The following is a 17,902-nucleotide window of genomic DNA, read 5'->3' as shown; positions in this document are numbered from 1 at the left end:
GCTGCTGCTGGGGCTGCAGACCTAAGCATTAGAATATATCGACTCTGGCACAGCTCTCTCTATCTCATTGTACTCACTGGAAGAAGTCACCCTGGATGAGATGAGCGTGGGCTAAATATCTAGTAAAAACACATTGCATGGACAGTATGTACCGGTCTGTAGTAGTAATGGCCCTGCACTGTCTCTCTCTCTCTGTCCAAGTCTCTCGTCCTTGTACCGAGTGTGTCAGTACAGCATGTACTGTGAAACTCTGTAAAGATGTCAATACGTTTCTGCGCCAAGGTCACCGAGACATTATTGTTGTTGATTATATCCTTCTTTATGTTTATTATTACTTCCATAGCATCTGAGGAGGTGCTCCTTACTGTGACTGTGCATAAGATAAGATCTTTATTGATCCTGCGAAGGAAATTCAGGTCGCCAAAAGGCAGCATATACGGCAGTGGTTCTCAACCTGTGGGTCGGGACGCCCGAGGTTTTTTTTTAGGGGGGGGGGTCCCTAGATGACCTTTTTAATACGCAAAGAAAAGAAAAAGACCATTACTGCATCAAAAGTAATAAACAAACTATACTATAAAAACTGGTCAAACATTGTCCAAATTGTCAAATAATATTAGAAAGAGCCAAAAAAACAAGGCATATACCAGCTGGCTTTCTTTTTTCTGTGTGTGTGTGTGTGTGTGTGTGTGTGTGTGTGTGTGTGTGTGTGTGTGTGTGTGTGTGTGTGTGTGTGTGTGTGTGTGTGTGTGTGTGTGTGTGTGTGTGTGTGTGTGTGTGTGTGTGTGTGTGTGTGTGTGTGTGTGTGTGTGTGCGGATTGTTTTCATAGATCTGGTTCCTCTCTCAGAATCTGGCAACACTGCTAGTGGCTCCCCATTGGCTTAAAGGACAGCCAATGATCGAAAACATGTCGAGAATATGTCGAGAACATGTCGAACACATGTTGAGTAGTTGCTCAGTCTCTTCTAAGACCAGCTTTGCAAGCTGGTAAAAATCAGCTATTTTCACAATATTTATCTGTGGAACCGAGTCAAACTAAATTGAATGCCTCAGTTCCTACATTCCAATTGCCTGTCAGGGTGGGGGGTCCCCAGTTCAAATATTTGTGGGGTCACGGCCCGAGAAGTTTGAGAACCACTGGCATACAGTACACGTTACGCCTAAATAGTGTTGCATCTTTGCTAATATTCAGAAACTCCCTTCACGGTGACGCAGTATAATGTTTCCTCACTGTTGTTACATGTATTATTTAACCCATTAAGACCAATTCTGATTCTACAAATTTCTTCTAAATCGTAACAGTTTTCTGAAAAACATATGTTGCTATATCAGTGGTGCTCAAACGTTTTTCACGTCAAGGACCCCCAAAATGATATGTATTTGGCCGCCGACCCCCATCTCAAAATATGTTGTACCGGGGACCCCCAGAAGATTTGAGTTAAAAAAATATTCGCTTAAAAAAATATATATACTCAAAGATTTGCATTTTTTTTCAAGATTAAAAAAAAATAGCAGATCTACAAGCTCATAGCGCGGCACGAAGTGGCGTGGTATAAGCTTGTGTATCTGCTATTTTTGAATAGCCAACCAATATGCTACATATATATATAGATAAAATCTAAAATGACACAGATGCTTTCCCGGTTTTAATGGGGTTATAGTTAAATGGCTGCTTTAAATTGTTACTTAAAGTGCTGCAACACGGCTCCAAAAACATGCAAAGAAATAAGCAAAGTGTGAAACTCGCACAGCAGCTACAGTACATCGGCGCCGTAACCTTACACTCGCAGTCCTCACAGAACCTTTGCGGATGCAAGTGGAAAAAACAGCACCAATATAACTGCTGATGCTAATGAAGCTGTGTTTTGCGGGCGAATGAGGGAGGAGGACCGTATCACAGCCACGGGCGCTCTTCTCCTGCCTGACGCCTTTATTTTGTTTGTTTCTGCGCTCTTTGTGTCTCCCGAGGTGTTTTAAAATATGTATGAAAGCAGAACAATCGCTTACACTGCACAGGCATGTGGCTGGGAAAAGTGTTAAGGAGATGTGTGTGCGTGTGTGCGTGCGTGCGTGCGTGCGTGCGTGCGTGCGTGCGTGCGTGCGTGCGTGCGTGCGTGCGTGCGTGTGTGTGTGTGTGTGTGTGTGTGTGTGTGTGTGTGTGTGTGTACATTTCTTTGCGTGTGTAGAGGGAGAGCCGTTGGATGTGTTGATGTACCGTATATACTGTATGTATGTGTGTGGTTCAGGGTGTCTATAAGTGGAAACATCTCTAAAGTACATGTGTAGGGGATGCCTGTGAATGTGGGTTTACGTACTTATGTAGTGTGAATCTGTGTGTGTGTGTGTGTGTGTGTGTGTGTGTGTGTGTGTGTGTGTGTGTGTGTGTGTGTGTGTGTGTGTGTGTGTGCGTGTGCGTGTGTGTGTGTGTGTGTGTGTGCTTTCGACAGAGAGACAGAGAGAGAGAGATAGAGAGTGAAGGAGCGCTCCTCCTGTAATCAGCCTAGACCTGAACACTTTACTGCACTAATTCTACAGAGCGAGACACCGTATCCATGACAACACGCTGGCAATACGATTACTCCCCCCTTTTTTTTCTATTGAGAGGACGAGAAACATTCACATCACGCCCGAGCTGCCCTTGGTGCCCTGTCTGAGGTTGTTGATTGTCTGCTACATTTAACCGAGTGTGTGTGGGTGTGCGGCGTGTGCGTGATGTGTGTGTGTGGGTGTGCGTGCGTGCACGCAGTGTGCGCATGTGTGTGAGTGAGTACACGGCTCAATGTGTATGTGTATGTGAAATTGTGAATGTCCTCATTGCCCCCTCTCTTTTGTTCTATCAGCCTTGCATGTCTAGACATGTCAATACTCTAACCCTTTTAAAGTTTCAGCGAGAACTTTAGCACACAATTATCACACACACGCAGTGGTGTAAAGTAACTAAGTACATTTACTCAAGTTCTGTACTTAAGTACGATTTTGAAGTATTTTTTACTTTACTGGAGTATTTCCAATTTTCTGTACTTTTACTTCTACTCCATTACACCTCAGAGGCAAATATTGTACTATTATTCCACTACAATTATTAGAAAACTTTAGTTACTAGTTACTTTGTAGATTTGGATTATCATTACAACACATACATTACCCACTTCAGCCTTACATATACATTTCGGCCATTTGAAAATAGCAGATCTACAAGCTCACAATGTGTTGCATTGCGATGCATTGTGAGCTTGTAGATCAGCTATTTTCTAAAGGTTTTTATACTGTACATTTTATGCATTTGAAAATGTGTGAAATAGGACCTTCTGCATAATGAGTACTTTCTACTTTTGGTACATTTTGATGCCAATACTTTTGTACTTTGACTCAAGTAAATTGTTAATACCGAACTTGTACTTGTAACGGACTATGTCTAAAATTTGAGTACTTCTTCTACCACTGCACACACACACACACACACATGCACTAGAGATGGGACGGGAATACGTTTTGCAACCGGTTAGTCCACATCTTTATCCGGTTAATTAACTTTTAGTGAGGCTGAAATATATGGTTATGACCCACATACCCAGCCAGAAATGAAAAACGTGTTGTTCGCAGAATGACCATTTATCAAGAATGCTATTTATATAAGGCTCCTTTCAATAATAATAATAATAATAGCCTAAATTGTGTCTACACGGCTAGTAAAATGCAGTAGCCTACACAGCTGGATATAAACTGTATCATGTTGCATGTGCTGCCGATGTATTAGAGCACCATTTTGCAAATGTACACACAACTTGTGAAATTATCCCAAACTGAGTTACACTTTAAAGCATTTCATTTTGTGGCTAACCGTAGTTTTTCAGTCAAGCTAGTTTTTTTGTGATGCGCTCTCATTTACTCTGGTCAGCTAGCAGCGTTAAGCCCAATTTATACTTTGTGACACCATCACGCGACGGAGCATAAATTAGGCTAGATGTACTGGAAATGCAGGAAAACCAGCTGTGCGTCTGAAACTACTCTTCTAAGTTACTGCACCTGCCCAAATGTGTTTCAAATAATGACATCTCTCCCATCAGTTAACCAAACATCATTGTGAAAAAGAATGCAAATAAACCAATAAGCAGGGGTTGACACTAACGGTTGCCCGACTGCCCGTGGCAAGTAAATAAAACATTCGGGCAGGTGGAGTTGGCTTTCAGGTTGCCCGACGGGCCGGTGCGTTTGAGTGGGGAAGCAACTGTCTCTAGTTTGCTATAAACACAACACAAGATGTCTGTGGAATTTAAATCTTTTTAAGATGTCTGTGGAATTTAAATCTATTTTAAATCTGTGGATTTAAAATAAGTCATATTGTATAGCTATTGAGATATTTTGCATAAATATTGAGGTATGTCCATATCTCACAGCCCCAGAATTCGCAAGTAAAGTTAAAATCCTTTTTTTTCCTATCACGATTTACTTTTCGGGCAAGTGGGCATGACCTTTGGGCAAGTAGAACATGACCTATACTTCCCCGATGGTTAAGTGCCTCTGAGACCTTAGTGTCAACCCCTGCAATAAGCATATTCAGATCTTTTTTTCTTTTCGTGGCTAACCGGCTAACCACTGACATCTTTAGCATGCACCCACACACGCACACAAACGTCATCAGTATCGCCCCTACAAAATAATTCAATGCAGTGCAAACACAACTCTCTCTAAAGTAACATCTTGCACAACTTGTGAGATCTTGTAGATCAGCTATTTTCAAATAGCCGAAGTTTAAATAGGACTGAAGTGGTTAATGTATGTTCTGTAATAACAATAAAAATTATAAGTAATAAGTACGTTTTCAAATAATTGTAGTAGAGTAAAAAGTACAATATTTGTCTCTGAGATGTAGGGGGTAGAAGCACAAGTATTGAAATACTCCAGTAAACTAAAAGTAACTCAACATTTTACTTGAGTAAATGTACGTAGTTACTTTCCACCACCGCTATCCACAGACATGGATACACACATTCGGTGAATCCCCTAAACATACACACATATAGGAATACAAACAAAGCACACAATCAATGACAGCCCTTGCATACAAAGAAACACACACACACACACACACACACACACACACACACACACACACACACACACACACACACACACACACACACACACACACACACACACACACACACACACACACACACACACACACACACACACAGCAGTGGAAGTCATTGATTCTCACACCAGCACACCACACGCACGCACACAAACACACGCACACACTTACTGTACTCTGAGTCAACCCCCACACATAGTGTACCACTGCCTGAGACACCACAGTTAATGTTAAAACCTCCCACACCTCTGTGCTTCACAAAGATCTGCTATCACTGCACAGTCATCCCTGTCATATGAACCAGAAAGAACACCGCTCATTCACACAGACCGGTGTGTGTGTGTGTGTGTGTGTGTGTGTGTGTGTGTGTGTGTGTGTGTGTGTGTGTGTGTGTGTGTGTGTGTGTGTGTGTGTGTGTGTGTGTGTGTGTGTGTGTGTGTGTGTGTGTGTGTGTGTGTGTGTGTGTGTGTGTGTGCAGGAATTGAGTGGAATGGGTCTGAGTTTAAGCCTGTTAGTTTCAAATCAATTGTCCTTGAGATCTATTAGTTGACGAGAGGCTGCATTGTGCATTTGTTCAATAATTTGTGTTGGTAAGAACGATATGACTCTCTGTTCCTTTTCTATAACTATGCACTGTAACCTGTGCTCTAATCCACAGTATAGGTTAGCGCAGGCAGGGCTCTTCAAAACTCTTTGTCAAGGAGGACCCCCACATTTAGGCCACTGAACCCTATTCAGGTTGTCTTGCCTGAAAGGATGGTTTGTCTAAATTTAATTGAAATTGTACATGTACCTGAGAAATAGATTCATAGTGATATTGAAACACATTGTGAGAATGTGAGTCGTACATTTTTTTGCATTGTAATAATTACATCAATTACTAAAGTGAATATCATTTTTGTTAAATTCAACTACTGCTCATTTGGCTGAAGTGGAACTCCCTCAGGGACCACACTTTGAAAACCTTAGGGTGAGGACAGAAGTAGAGCAAGCTTTCATATCTAGATCAACAAACAACAAGTAAGGAGTGCAAGGATCACAGATAAAACACCTATCACCTCCTTGAGCCAAAAACACACACACACACACGCACACGCACACGCACACGCACACACACACACACACACACACACACACACACACACACACACACACCTCCGCCTCCTTACCTGTCCCTGGACGTCCCATGATGATGTCTTTCCGCGGGGCGGGGTGGGGTGACTCGGCTGGCAGTATGAGGGGCAGGAGGGCAGTGGGCGAGGGGTGACAGGCCACCGGCTGTGGCAGGGCCCCTCCAGAGGCGTCCTGGTGGCCCCCTGGCTTCCTCTCTCTTTCCCGGCCCCCGGAGCCAGAGGAGGAGAGGGTGGAACCAGTGGAGGTGGTGACCAACCCCAGGGTGGTGGGAGAGGACAGGGCAGAGTGGCCTGGTGTACCTGGGGTTAGAGACTGGGAGATAAGTGGGCCGGTTAGTTTGAAAATCTATTCATTTATTTTATACATTTTATGAATTACATGTGACTGTTGAAATGAGCGCATCGAATATAGCCGATCTACAAGCTTACAATGTGTCGCGCTGCAAAACGGTGAGTGCTTTTTAGATCGGCTATTTTGGTACACGACACCAGCGCGCAACTAAATATAAATCCAGCTTTAAGATCATAATTGTTCAATGTTAGTCGAATATATAGATTTATATAGAAAGAAAATAGAAATGATACGTTATGCCTTCTTATAATTATGCTTAAATATATCTATATTGTTGTGGGGCGATGGGGTGCGATGGTCCTTGACAATTGTTTGAAATATGCTTGCGGTCCAGAGCTCAAAAAAGGTATGGAGCCATTGATCTATTCTAAAGGCTGAGTTGATGCTTTTACAGACATAAAATCAAAGAGACTAGAAAGAGTGATGTTCTTACAGAGCTGGAGGTGACCAGTACCAGGGTGGAGGCTGGGTTACGAAGGAGCACAGCTCCGTTGGTGGCGGTCCCGTTGATAGGGACGGGGACCTGGAGGTCCGGGGGAGGCGCGGCCAGGTGGGGAGGTTGGCTGTGCTCCCTGGACCGGCTCCTCTCCCTCCTCCCTAGCGGACCGTCCGAGAATTTGGCCAGGGGGACGTCCGGGTTCCTCACGATGACGGGCGAGTCCCGGAGCGGCACGATGCGTCGAGGGGAGGGCTCCTGGGGCAGAGGGGAGGGAGGGGTCGGCGACACCAGCATTGGCGGAGGGGTGGACGCAGCGGAGGACGGGGGGCGGCTGGTGGCGCTGCGAGGCCGGGGGAAGGAGAGGGAGGAGGGCGTGTTTGGCTGGCTGTGGGGGGAGAGGACGCGGAAGGCGGCGGGGCTGAGACCCAGGGCTGGGTCCCCCACCCCTCCACCCATAATCCCCACCCCGATCAGCTGCTGCTGATGCAGCTCGGGCTTGATGTGGTAGTCATGGACCACCGGGAGCGGAGGAGGATGGTGGCTGTCGAGCTTCCTCTTACTGGGGCTCATGGGCACGGTGAATGTGAGGTTAGTCTGGAAGGTGGGCATGATGCCCGACAGGTGGCGCTCTCGCTCGCCCGGTGTGCCCGGCAGCTTTGTTCCGCTGAGCTGGCGGTGGCGTCGTGGCGTCAGCGAAGGGGGCGCGGTGATGGGAGAGAAGGTGGCCGGGCGGAAGCCAAACAGCGGTGAGGGAGAGGGCGATGGCGTCGGGGAGAAGGGCGACTGGTTGGAGATGGGGGAGAAGGAGGGCGTGCCTGAGCGCGAGCTCCCCAAGGAGACCAGCATGGTCGCCGCCTCGCACTCGTCGAAGTCGAAGCGCGACAGGTCTTGGGGAAGGAGGGAGGGCAGGACCAGACGTGGACGGGAGTCTCCCCCCCGGCTGCTGGCCTCGCTGCTGTCCCGCGACGTCTCGTCCCAGTCAAACTCCGAGCTAGCCCTGCCGCCGCCCAGACGCAGGTCTGAGGGGGTCAGGGTGCCCGTGCTGCTGGCTCCTCCCCGCTCCCTGCCTCCGCCACTGGCCTCCATCTCTTTGGTCCTCATGGAGAGGTGACGGGAGCAGTATCCCCGGCGCTGTGACTCCTTGGAGCAGCCCTCGCGGGAGCACAGCCGCCTCCACTGCTTGCCGTTGAACTTCTTGCGGATGCCGGTGGGCGTGCACACGACGTCGCCCTTCTTGTACTTCTGCTGTGCGGCCGTAAGTGGCGTGCGAGAACGCGAGGAGGAGGAAGATGTCGCGCCGGAACCTGAGCCTCCTCCTGCACCCGAGGAGCCTCCTACTCCTCCTCCGCTGCCCGAGGAGGCCTTTTCTGCTCTGGAGGAGGAGGAGGCGGTGGAAGAGCAGATGGAAGGGAGAGGAGGGAGCTGGGGCACGGCGAGGACGGCCGCCCCGACCGCCGTGGCGGGGTCGAGCCCCAGCAGCACCGGTGAGGGAGGCGGGTGCGGGTTCAGAGCGAGGTGGGCCTGGGGGATCCCGATGCCCCGCACCACAGACAGGTGAGGGCTGAGGTAGCCTGGCGGAGGCTTGGAGATGATGTGGCGGTGCTGGGACACCCCGATGGGGCTGGCCCCTGGGATGATGGTCCCCATGGGGACCATGCTGAAGTGGGACACCTCCATATCCTCGATGGCACCCGGCATGTACGGGTGCTGCTGCTGCTGCTGCTGATGTGTGACGCTCATCTCCCTCTCTATGTCCTGCTGTCTCTGCAGCTCCAGCTCATTCTCCCTCTCCCAGTCCCGGCCCGGCGCCAGACTGAGGACCGAGGCCGTAGTGATGGGGGAGCTGATGTTGGAGGAGGAAGGCGTGCTCGAGGAGGTCGGGACCATGCCGGGGTAGGGCAGTCCGCCACCGTGGCCCAGCATGGCAGCCATGCTGGTCTGGACCATCCCCCGATGACACAGCTCCTGCTCCACCTCTACCTCCATCTCCTCGCGCTCCTCGCGTTCACTCTCCCTGATTCCCTCCCTTTCATCTCGCCCTCCTCCTCCTCCTCCTCCTCCTCCTCCTCCTCCTCCTCCTCCTCCTCCGGAGGTACAGATGGCGGGAAGGTCCAGGTCCCAGGGGGGCACCAGGAGGCGGAGACTTTGCCGAGAAACCCACACCGCCTTGGTGGAACCCGCCGCCGACCCCCTGCCGTCCCCCTCTTCGTCCCTGAGACGGGGCGTGGCCGACCCCCTGTCCTCGGTCAGCAGCACCCGGTAAGGGTGGGCTACGGCCGGGTGAGAGTCCACCTGGGTCACCACGCCCTCCCGGTACCACTGCCTCTGGCCTTCGCCGTTGTCCTGGTCTCCGAACGGCACGCACACACGGGCGCCGATGGGTACCGGGTGAGAGCCTGGAGGAGGAGCGTCCAGGATAATGTCCACCTCCTCCTCGCCGCCCGTGGCGCCCTGCTGGTGGCGGTATGGGTAGCAGCACAGCGCCTTCTCTCCGTTCAACAGCACCTCGAGGCTGCCGAACTCACCGCTGACCTTACGGACCACACCGGCGCGGAACACCGATTCTGAACACTCCCCGTTTGTCTTTTCTCCTCCTCCTCCTCCTCCTCCTCCTCCTCCATCGTCCATCCTTTCCTCGCTCCGCCGTCTCAGCTGACGGGCGAGCACACGCTGGTTCTTCAGCCCCTTGGCCAGGGCGTCGGTGAGTGCGTCGGGGAGGCTGTTGGGGTTGTGGTGCGTGGGCATCGGGGGACGTGTGTGCGCGTCTCCCACCACCTCCAGGTCGGCCGAGTGCTCGCTGGCCGTGTCCGTGGAGGAGCAGCGGGGCAGCGGGCTGGGCGAGACTCTCTCCGCCTCTCTCGACCCCTCGCCGAGCCCCGGTCTGTCTCTGTCCCCTCCCGCGGACAGAGGTAGGGTGGGCGGTCCCGGGGAGTCGTCCTGAGGGGTCCCTGTGCCGCTGATGCTGGTCCTGTCGCCGTTGTTGTTGTGAAAGTCCTCCATGGGCCTCCTCGTCTGACCGCCATTTTCCGAACCGCCGACGTCGCTTCCCGTCGGCCCTTGGCTTATGACCCCGCCGGTCAGAGGGAGAGCAGGAGGGAGCGGGGGTGGGGGGGGCGTGGGCGTGCCGGAGGCGGGGTTGCCATGGCTACCGGCGGCGGGCGAGCAATGTTCGGAGATGTACTTCTTCTTGGGCATGCGCGCTTTGAAGGTGGCCGTCTTCCTGCTGGAGGCGGGGTTAGGGCTGTTGTTGGCGCTGGGCGTGCTGCTGTTGCTGTTGCTGCTGTTGCTGCCGCTGTCGTTGTGGCCGGCGACGGCCACGGCCGGCGACGCCAACCTCCCCGGGTCCATCGGTGCCGGCGCCCCGCCCCCTGCCGCTTCCGAGAGCCTCGGACCGTCTCTGTGAAGACCCTCCCCGTCCAGAGTGGCCCGCGTCCTGATCGGCTCCTCCTGGGAGGACTCTGAGTTTGAAGAAGAAGAGGTGGAGGAGGAGGATGATGAGGACGACGATGATGACGACGGCGAGGAGGTGTGGTTTTTGTTTTCCGGGGATCTGCTCCTGTCTCTGTGCTCGTCTGGGTCTCTCTTATCTCCTCTGTCGGGGGTGTCGCCCGCGCGACGCTTCCCTCCTTTGGTCCGGGTGGAGGGAGGGGAGCGCCGGCCCTGCTTCTTTAACGGCTTCATCTTTTCATCTAGATGTCTCTCTGTTTTTTCCTTCCCTCCCGCTTTCCCACCAGACAAGTCCTTTTGATTTGTTTATTTATTTAACCCAGAGATTCTGCCCCTTTCTCTGTCTCTCTCTCTCTCTCTCGGCACTCACACTCGCTCTACTCCTCGTTTTTATTATTTCTCGTCTTCTCGCCACGCCGTCTCTATTTCCCTCCTCTTCCGGGGTCTCTCTCTCTCGTGCCGTACTTTCCTCCTCGTTTTGTGACTTTCCACCTTTTTTCGAGAGACTCTGAAAGAGAGAAGAGGAAACACAGAGAGAGGATTACTCATGTGGTAAACGTATTGTGACATAACGCACAAAGCCTATTCACTGTATAAGGTAGAGCTAACTGCGGTGGTGGAAAAAGTACTCAAATCTTTTACTAAAGTAAAAGTATCAATACTGCAATGTACAAATACTCTGTTACAAGTAAAAGTCTGGAATTCAGAATTTACTTGAGTAAAAGTACAAAGGTATTGGTATCAAAATGTACTTAAAGTACTCATCATGCAAAATGTCCCATTGCATAAGTTTTCAAATGTATACAAATCTTTTGAAAATAGTATATCTGGGAGGGCCGCTGGCGTAGCGGTCCGGGCATCTAGGCTACAATGTAGCCTGACAGCGTGTCGCGAGTTCGAGTCCCGGCCTTTGCTGCGTGTCACTCCCCATCACTCTCTTCCCCTTTCCTGTCAGCCTACTGTCCTGCCATGATAAAGGCATAAAAAGCTCCAAAAAATAAATCTTTAAAAAAGAAAATAGAAGATTGCATCGTGAGCTTGTAGATCGGCTATTCTAAAATGGCAAAAAAAATATATAGGGCTGAAGGGGGTAATGTATGATTTGAAATAATATATATATTTTTTAAAGTAGTGGAGTAAAGGTATTGAAAATTGTTAATACTCCAGTAAAGTAGAAATGCCTCAAAATTGTACTAAGTACAGTACTTGAGTACATGTAGTGTACTTAGTTACTTTACATCACTGGCTAAATGTATGATGTTGAAAGCAAAGTGGCTCATTAAACCCAAACCAAAATGTTTACTTAAATGTTTTTTTTCTCTGTAGTACTTTTGATATTTGTGCTTAACAAAAACCACAATGCGACTTAAAACCATAGCTAATTATTGCTTTCATGAAGGGAATGTGGTCATTCCATATCCTTTCCCTTTTTTTCCTTATTATAATGAGAATAGAATCTCAACAAAGAGTGCAGGGAATAAACAGGTAGCTACACAAGCAAAATCGGCTAGCAGGGTTATACAACATTGTACAATTCAGCATCTTAACCATTACACCTGTCTACAGGCACCAAAATACATTATCTTTATTTAAAAAGCAATGTTAAAGTAATTCAGAGTAAATGTTAACTTCAAAGTAAATTAATTTCAAAGTAAAAGCTAACGGCCACACGTGTGTACATTAAAAAGAATGACATCTTCAGCCACCTGTTTAGTCACTCACTACAAAATGACATGCCATAGTACTACAGTCATCTTGTACTTATTTACAAATTCATTACACATTAAATCATTACATAATAGGTTCTACTCACGTTACGCAAGGCCTGCATTCATGCAAGATACATATTAAAAGCAAAAGGCCATATTTTAGGGTAAACACAGTATGGGGCTTACAACACAGTATGGAAATAGTGAGGAGCACTTTACAAGTGCTTGCCCAGACAAGCCTTTTTATGTGCACACTTGCTCGCTCACGCTCTCACTCACACACACACACACACACACACACACACACACACACACACACACACACACACACACACACACACACACACACACACACACACACACACACTACGGTTTCTTGGCCAGGGCAGTAGAGGCGGGGGAATTCCTTGTTCACTCGCATTCTGAAACTCTCCCTCCCTCCCTCCCTCCCTCCCTCCTCTCTCTCTCTCACGTAGTCAGTCTGTGTGTCTCTTTCCCACTGTCTCTTCTGCAAGCTTTCTCACTATCTCTCCCCTTGCGTGCCGTCTCTACAATTCTGTCTGTATCCGCCTCTCTCTTTCTCTGTATTTCTGTGTGCACATCTCTCTCTCTCTCTCTCCGACTCTATATTGCCATCTGTCTCTATCTGTCCCTACAGTGAGATGTATGCCTCTCTCTCTCTCTGTCTGTACCCCTCCTCTCTCTCTGTCTGCTATGCCTCTCGCTGTTGTTCCATAGTGTGATCTGTATACCTCTCTACATTTCTGCATATCTGTGTACCACCCCCTCCTCTCCCTCTCTCTCTCTCTCTCTCTCTGTGATGACCTTTATCTGTATATTTCATACTCAAGTAAATCCACCCCTACAATCTTCACTTCCTGTCAAAGACCATTACCTAACTTCCCCCAACTTCACCCCCACCCCCCCCTCTCTCTCTGGCTACTAGTATACTACTACTACCCTAGTACCTATATATACGTATACACACGTACACACATTCTTAATCCATACATATATTCTTATTCCATGCGGAATCACTCTAATACTATACCAGAGGTCATTTACAGACACGCTCCCATTGACAAAATGTTTAAAAAAATATGTATATAATTTTTTGCTGACGAAGGCTTGCGTGAGAAATGCCTGTAATTCGAAAAGGAGTAGGTTGTGTTTGCTCTTTCTTCTTCCATCCAGCACTGTGTGTGTGTGTGTGTGTGTGTGTGTGTGTGTGTGTGTGTGTGTGTGTGTGTGTGTGTGTGTGTGTGTGTGTGTGTGTGTGTGTGTGTGTGTGTGTGTGTGTGTGTGTGTGTGTGTGTCTGATACTGTATGTGCAGGGCATGCCCGGGTCACTGTGTGTGTGTTCTGCCTCATTTGTTCCAACACAGGAGTTTCCATCGAGCTCCGAGCTACAGCGAGACGTCAACAACAACTACCGCACAACAGCGAGAATCAAAACAGCCCCTTATCTCCAACATAACAGCCTTTTAATGATGCTACCTCTGTCCTTTGCCTGTCATTGTCACATCGATCACCTGTCTGTTTACACACCACTCCGTCTCTGTCTGAATATCTATTAGTTTTGTCTGTCTATGCACACACTCCTGCCCTTACGGGTCAATTTTCACACTTTGACACTTTAAGACCTGAGGCCAATTCTAAAAAAAAAAGCCTTCTAAAGTAGTAGTTCTCAAACTTTAATATTCATGCTCTCAGCGCGGCACAAACTGACGCGCTGTGAGCTTGTATATATGCTATTTTTGAACAGCCAGCGCTAAAATCTAAAATGGCAAGGATGCTCTCCCGGTTTTAATGGGTTAAATTAACTCGGAAGATTTTATTGTGTACCTTCTATCCAGGCTGTCGACATTTTAAAATGTCTTTTTGCACTGCCTGTCTGTCTTTCTCTCTATCTCCATTTATCTTGCCTGTCTGTCTATTCTCCTGCATGTCCACCTGCTTGCTTATACACTTTTGCCTGCCCTGCCTATAGGTCAAGTGTCTGCTAGTGTCTCTCTCTCTCTCTCTCTCTCTCTCTCTCTCTCTCTCTCTCTCTCTCTCTCTCTCTCTCTCTCTCTCTCTCTCTCTCTCTCTCTCTCTCTCTCTCTCTCTCTCTCTCTCTCTCTACCAGTCTCTCTGTCCTCCCACCAGTCTCATTGTCCGCCTACCTCTATTGTCTTATCGACTCGTCTTATCTACCACCTGACTGACTGACTGCCTTCCTAAGTCTCTGTCTATCTGCACGTCTGTCCTTTACCCTGTTTACCTGTATGTGTATGTCTACCGTAAGTCGCTTTGGATAAAAGCGTCTGCTAAATGACTGTAATGTAATGTAATGTAATGTAACCACATACTGTATGAACCCTAGCATCCCTATTCTGCGGGCGAACATTTGGAGAAAATATCAGCTCTACAAGCTCACAATACGTCACAATGTGACACGCTGTGAGCTTGTAGATCAGACATTTTCAGCGAAGAGATTTGATGTAATGGCGAAAAAGGAGGGTGCCTAGTATAAACCCCTAGGGGACTCCGGTCAACAAAGTATATATAGGTTTTAAGTGTCTATACGGCTAATCTCTGTTTACTCCCACCATGCTGTCTGTCTTTCTGCATGCTGCCTATGTGTCTGTCTCCTTGACTGCCTGTCTGACTTTGCGCCTCTTTAGAAAAGCTTCTGTTAGTTCAAGCTCATGTCCTTTTAAAAGGGGGTCATCGATGTGTCCGTACACGGACAAATGTGTCCGTGGCAAGACTTGGCCTTGTCAGTGGCAAATTTTAGATTGTAAGATTTTCACATAACATTATAATGTTCTTATATTGATCATAAGACCCAATTACTGAATGTCAGTCTCCAGGTTTTCCTCCACTAGGACAGTGATTCTCTGACTTTTTTATTTTCAAGGACCCCCCTAACTCTGAGAGTTACAGACCTGTAAAGGTTATTTAAGGCTATAGCTCTTTATGTGATTTGGCTCATATTATTGTCCACTCATTTGTGTGTCCATGGGGGAAAAACAAAGATGTTGACAAAAATGTCCACCACAAGCCAGCGTTGCGATGACCCCTGCCTTTTAATATGGGATGCATCATGTCGGCTGGAGAGAAACATCCATCTCCAGAGAGGATGAGTAGCTAGCTACCCCTCGGCTTCAAGGCCACATCACGCACACAGGGAGGGAGAGGGAGAGAGAGAGAGAGAGAGAGATAGCAAACACCTATCCGATGATAGGCGGTAGTTTATATAGGCCTACTCTATAGTCTACAGAGCAAGCAGTCATCATCACTGCCTGCATGATGTGTGCTATATGTAAATTCCTATTTAGGACAGGGGACTCGTAGAGAACAGCCGCCATAAAATAATTTGGCAGGCTGCCTTACTTGGTCACGATAGAGGTATGCTCCATGTGTTTACTCAGTAGGGTTAGTGTACTGTGTACAACAGCTGGTGTCAGAGTCATGATAACAGCTTTACAAGATATACTGACGCAACAGATATTGCCATAGTGAAATATATGGAGCATAGATAGATAGAAGCCTATATGGGAAGTATAGTAGCTAGTATCTATGGCACCCACAAGTCGTATACGCTAATAGTAATGACCATGTTATGTTATTGCCTAGCTATTACCGTTTCCTGGTGGAATAGTACTACAGCACAACATTAGGACAACATAGTTGGAGCAACGTGACCATAAGCAGTTCATATAATAGCGTCGATTAAGTTAATGGCGCAATCATTACATGGAGCCCAAACTTGGGCTGAAATAAATGCGCAGACACACACACACACACACACACACACACACACACACACACACGCACGCACATACATGTCTCACACAGACACACACACACACACACACACACACACACACACACACACACGTCTCCCTCTCACTGACACACACACACACACACACACACACACACACACACACACACACACACACACACACACACACACACACGCACGCACGCACGCACGCACACTCCATATCTGCAGCAATGAAAGTATACAGTAAAATCCTCAATGTTTTTTTTTGTATTCATACATTCTACGACAAATAACAAATGTAACCAAATTGACCCCGTGAGGATCCATCTGGTTCCATTGTGTGTAACAGTGTACACTCCCTCCCACAGTTAAAGAACTTGATCCATGCCTCAAGCGAAGGCACACTAACTGCAAAATGCAAAGTAAACCGGAGGAATGTCGTCACCTCTGCTTTAGCTCAATAGTACCGTATATGTGTCAAGCCCTCGTAGTGCTGCGATTACTATCTGCTTACTACACACACCACCAGGCCGTGGACGGTGTGTGCAGGGCAGCAGGCCTCACTCTACACACTACAACACCAAGGCCTCTTGGAAATAACGGTCAAATAACGCCTTTTAACACCTTTATCAAGCCGTGATCTCGTCCGATGGTGTCGTGTGCGTCCGTGTGCACGACAGTTATCAAAGTGTCACCGATGGAAAACACCGTACTTTGTCAATCCGGGCCACTTAAAGCCTATACATAACATACGGCGGCGATTCCGGCGACGAACAGCAGGTAAAGTCATTATTGTTGCCAATCCGAAAAGTGACAGTCATTGTGAAACATCGCCGAAGCCTCGGTGCAACTTTGTGTATCGATCCTCTGGGTGTGTGTACTATCGTAACGACGTTGTATTAAGACCCACCATAAGTCGTAACGTTGTAACAAACAAAAAAAAAGTCGCCGAAAAAAAACAGAGATCAAGGCCCCGGCACCGCACGCCCTTAAAAACGTTAAAAGCTACGACCAAATAGCCACATTGATTCATTAAAAAGAGGAAGAAACTAAAGCCTATTATTTATATCCATGGCGTGAGAAAAGGAGAGCTCAATAATATATACGTGCGTAGTTTTGTGGAAGCTTTCGTTGCTTTATTATAACGGGGGAGAGAACGGTTGTAGGGAAGTCCCCAATGGCAGTTATAACTTAGAAACTTTTCCCACTTAGAAATACATTCAACGCCATAATGGCGTTGAATGTATTTCTAGTGGAAAAGTTTCTAGCTTCACTTACAACAACCGCTCCCTTTTTCTCACCCCCAGACACCCAATCCTATCCGCCCTCTATATTATTCCTCATCCGCAGCCCTTGTTGTAAAAAATGACAGCAGACACAACGATATCGACCCCATACATCCACCATACTGTAGTCTCTGTGTATGGACGGTAAACATGTACCAACGTAGCACCTAAAGCCACAACAAGCTGTTACTGCAGCAGCAGTGCTGCAGGAGGAGAAAGATTTGTGGGCTTTTTTTTTTTTTTTTAATTCTTACTCACCCCGAGTCCTCCTGCAGCCTGGTGCTCTGTCCGGTCAGCGGGGAAAACGGGGCAGAATAACACGCTTTAAATGTCCAATGTGGGGGATATGTAACGGCCCCGCTACGTGTTTCTTCCAGCAAAGCAACTTAAAAGGAGGAGAAAAAAAAACTCCACTGACTGCCCTGGCTGTACCTTCTTACACTACAGTCGCAAAATGGTGAATGAAGCCCCCGAAGCCTTGACAACCAGGCCGCTCGGCCAATGAGCGGAGCGCAAACGCATACAGTAGCCAATGGGAGCCTCGGGAGCGGCGCGAAGGGGCGGAGCACGCGTGGCGAAGTGAAATTTGACGGACGCGCCTCCTGGGCCAATCGCGGTGTGGGAAAACACAGAACAGCTGTTAGGGACCGAGGCTGCGACGGCCAATG

General features: G+C 48.1%; 1 protein-coding gene across 1 annotated transcript in view; it reads right to left on the bottom strand.

Moving 5' to 3' along the window:
* cica (capicua transcriptional repressor a) overlaps nt 1-17,667 on the bottom strand; it is a 56,436-nt gene extending 38,769 nt beyond the window's left edge. The window contains 3 exon segments of the mRNA XM_080443094.1: nt 6,263-6,539; nt 7,012-10,972; nt 17,493-17,667. Coding sequence (XP_080299220.1) covers nt 6,263-6,539; nt 7,012-10,698 — 3,964 coding nt within the window. The 5' untranslated portion in view covers nt 10,699-10,972; nt 17,493-17,667.
* Nucleotides 17,668-17,902: the final 235 nt, after the last annotated feature.

This window comes from Gymnoscopelus braueri (genome assembly GCF_963280865.1).
Source record: "Gymnoscopelus braueri genome assembly, chromosome: 11".
Lineage (NCBI taxonomy): Eukaryota > Metazoa > Chordata > Actinopteri > Myctophiformes > Myctophidae > Gymnoscopelus > Gymnoscopelus braueri.
This window is presented reverse-complemented; position numbering and strand designations above follow the sequence as displayed.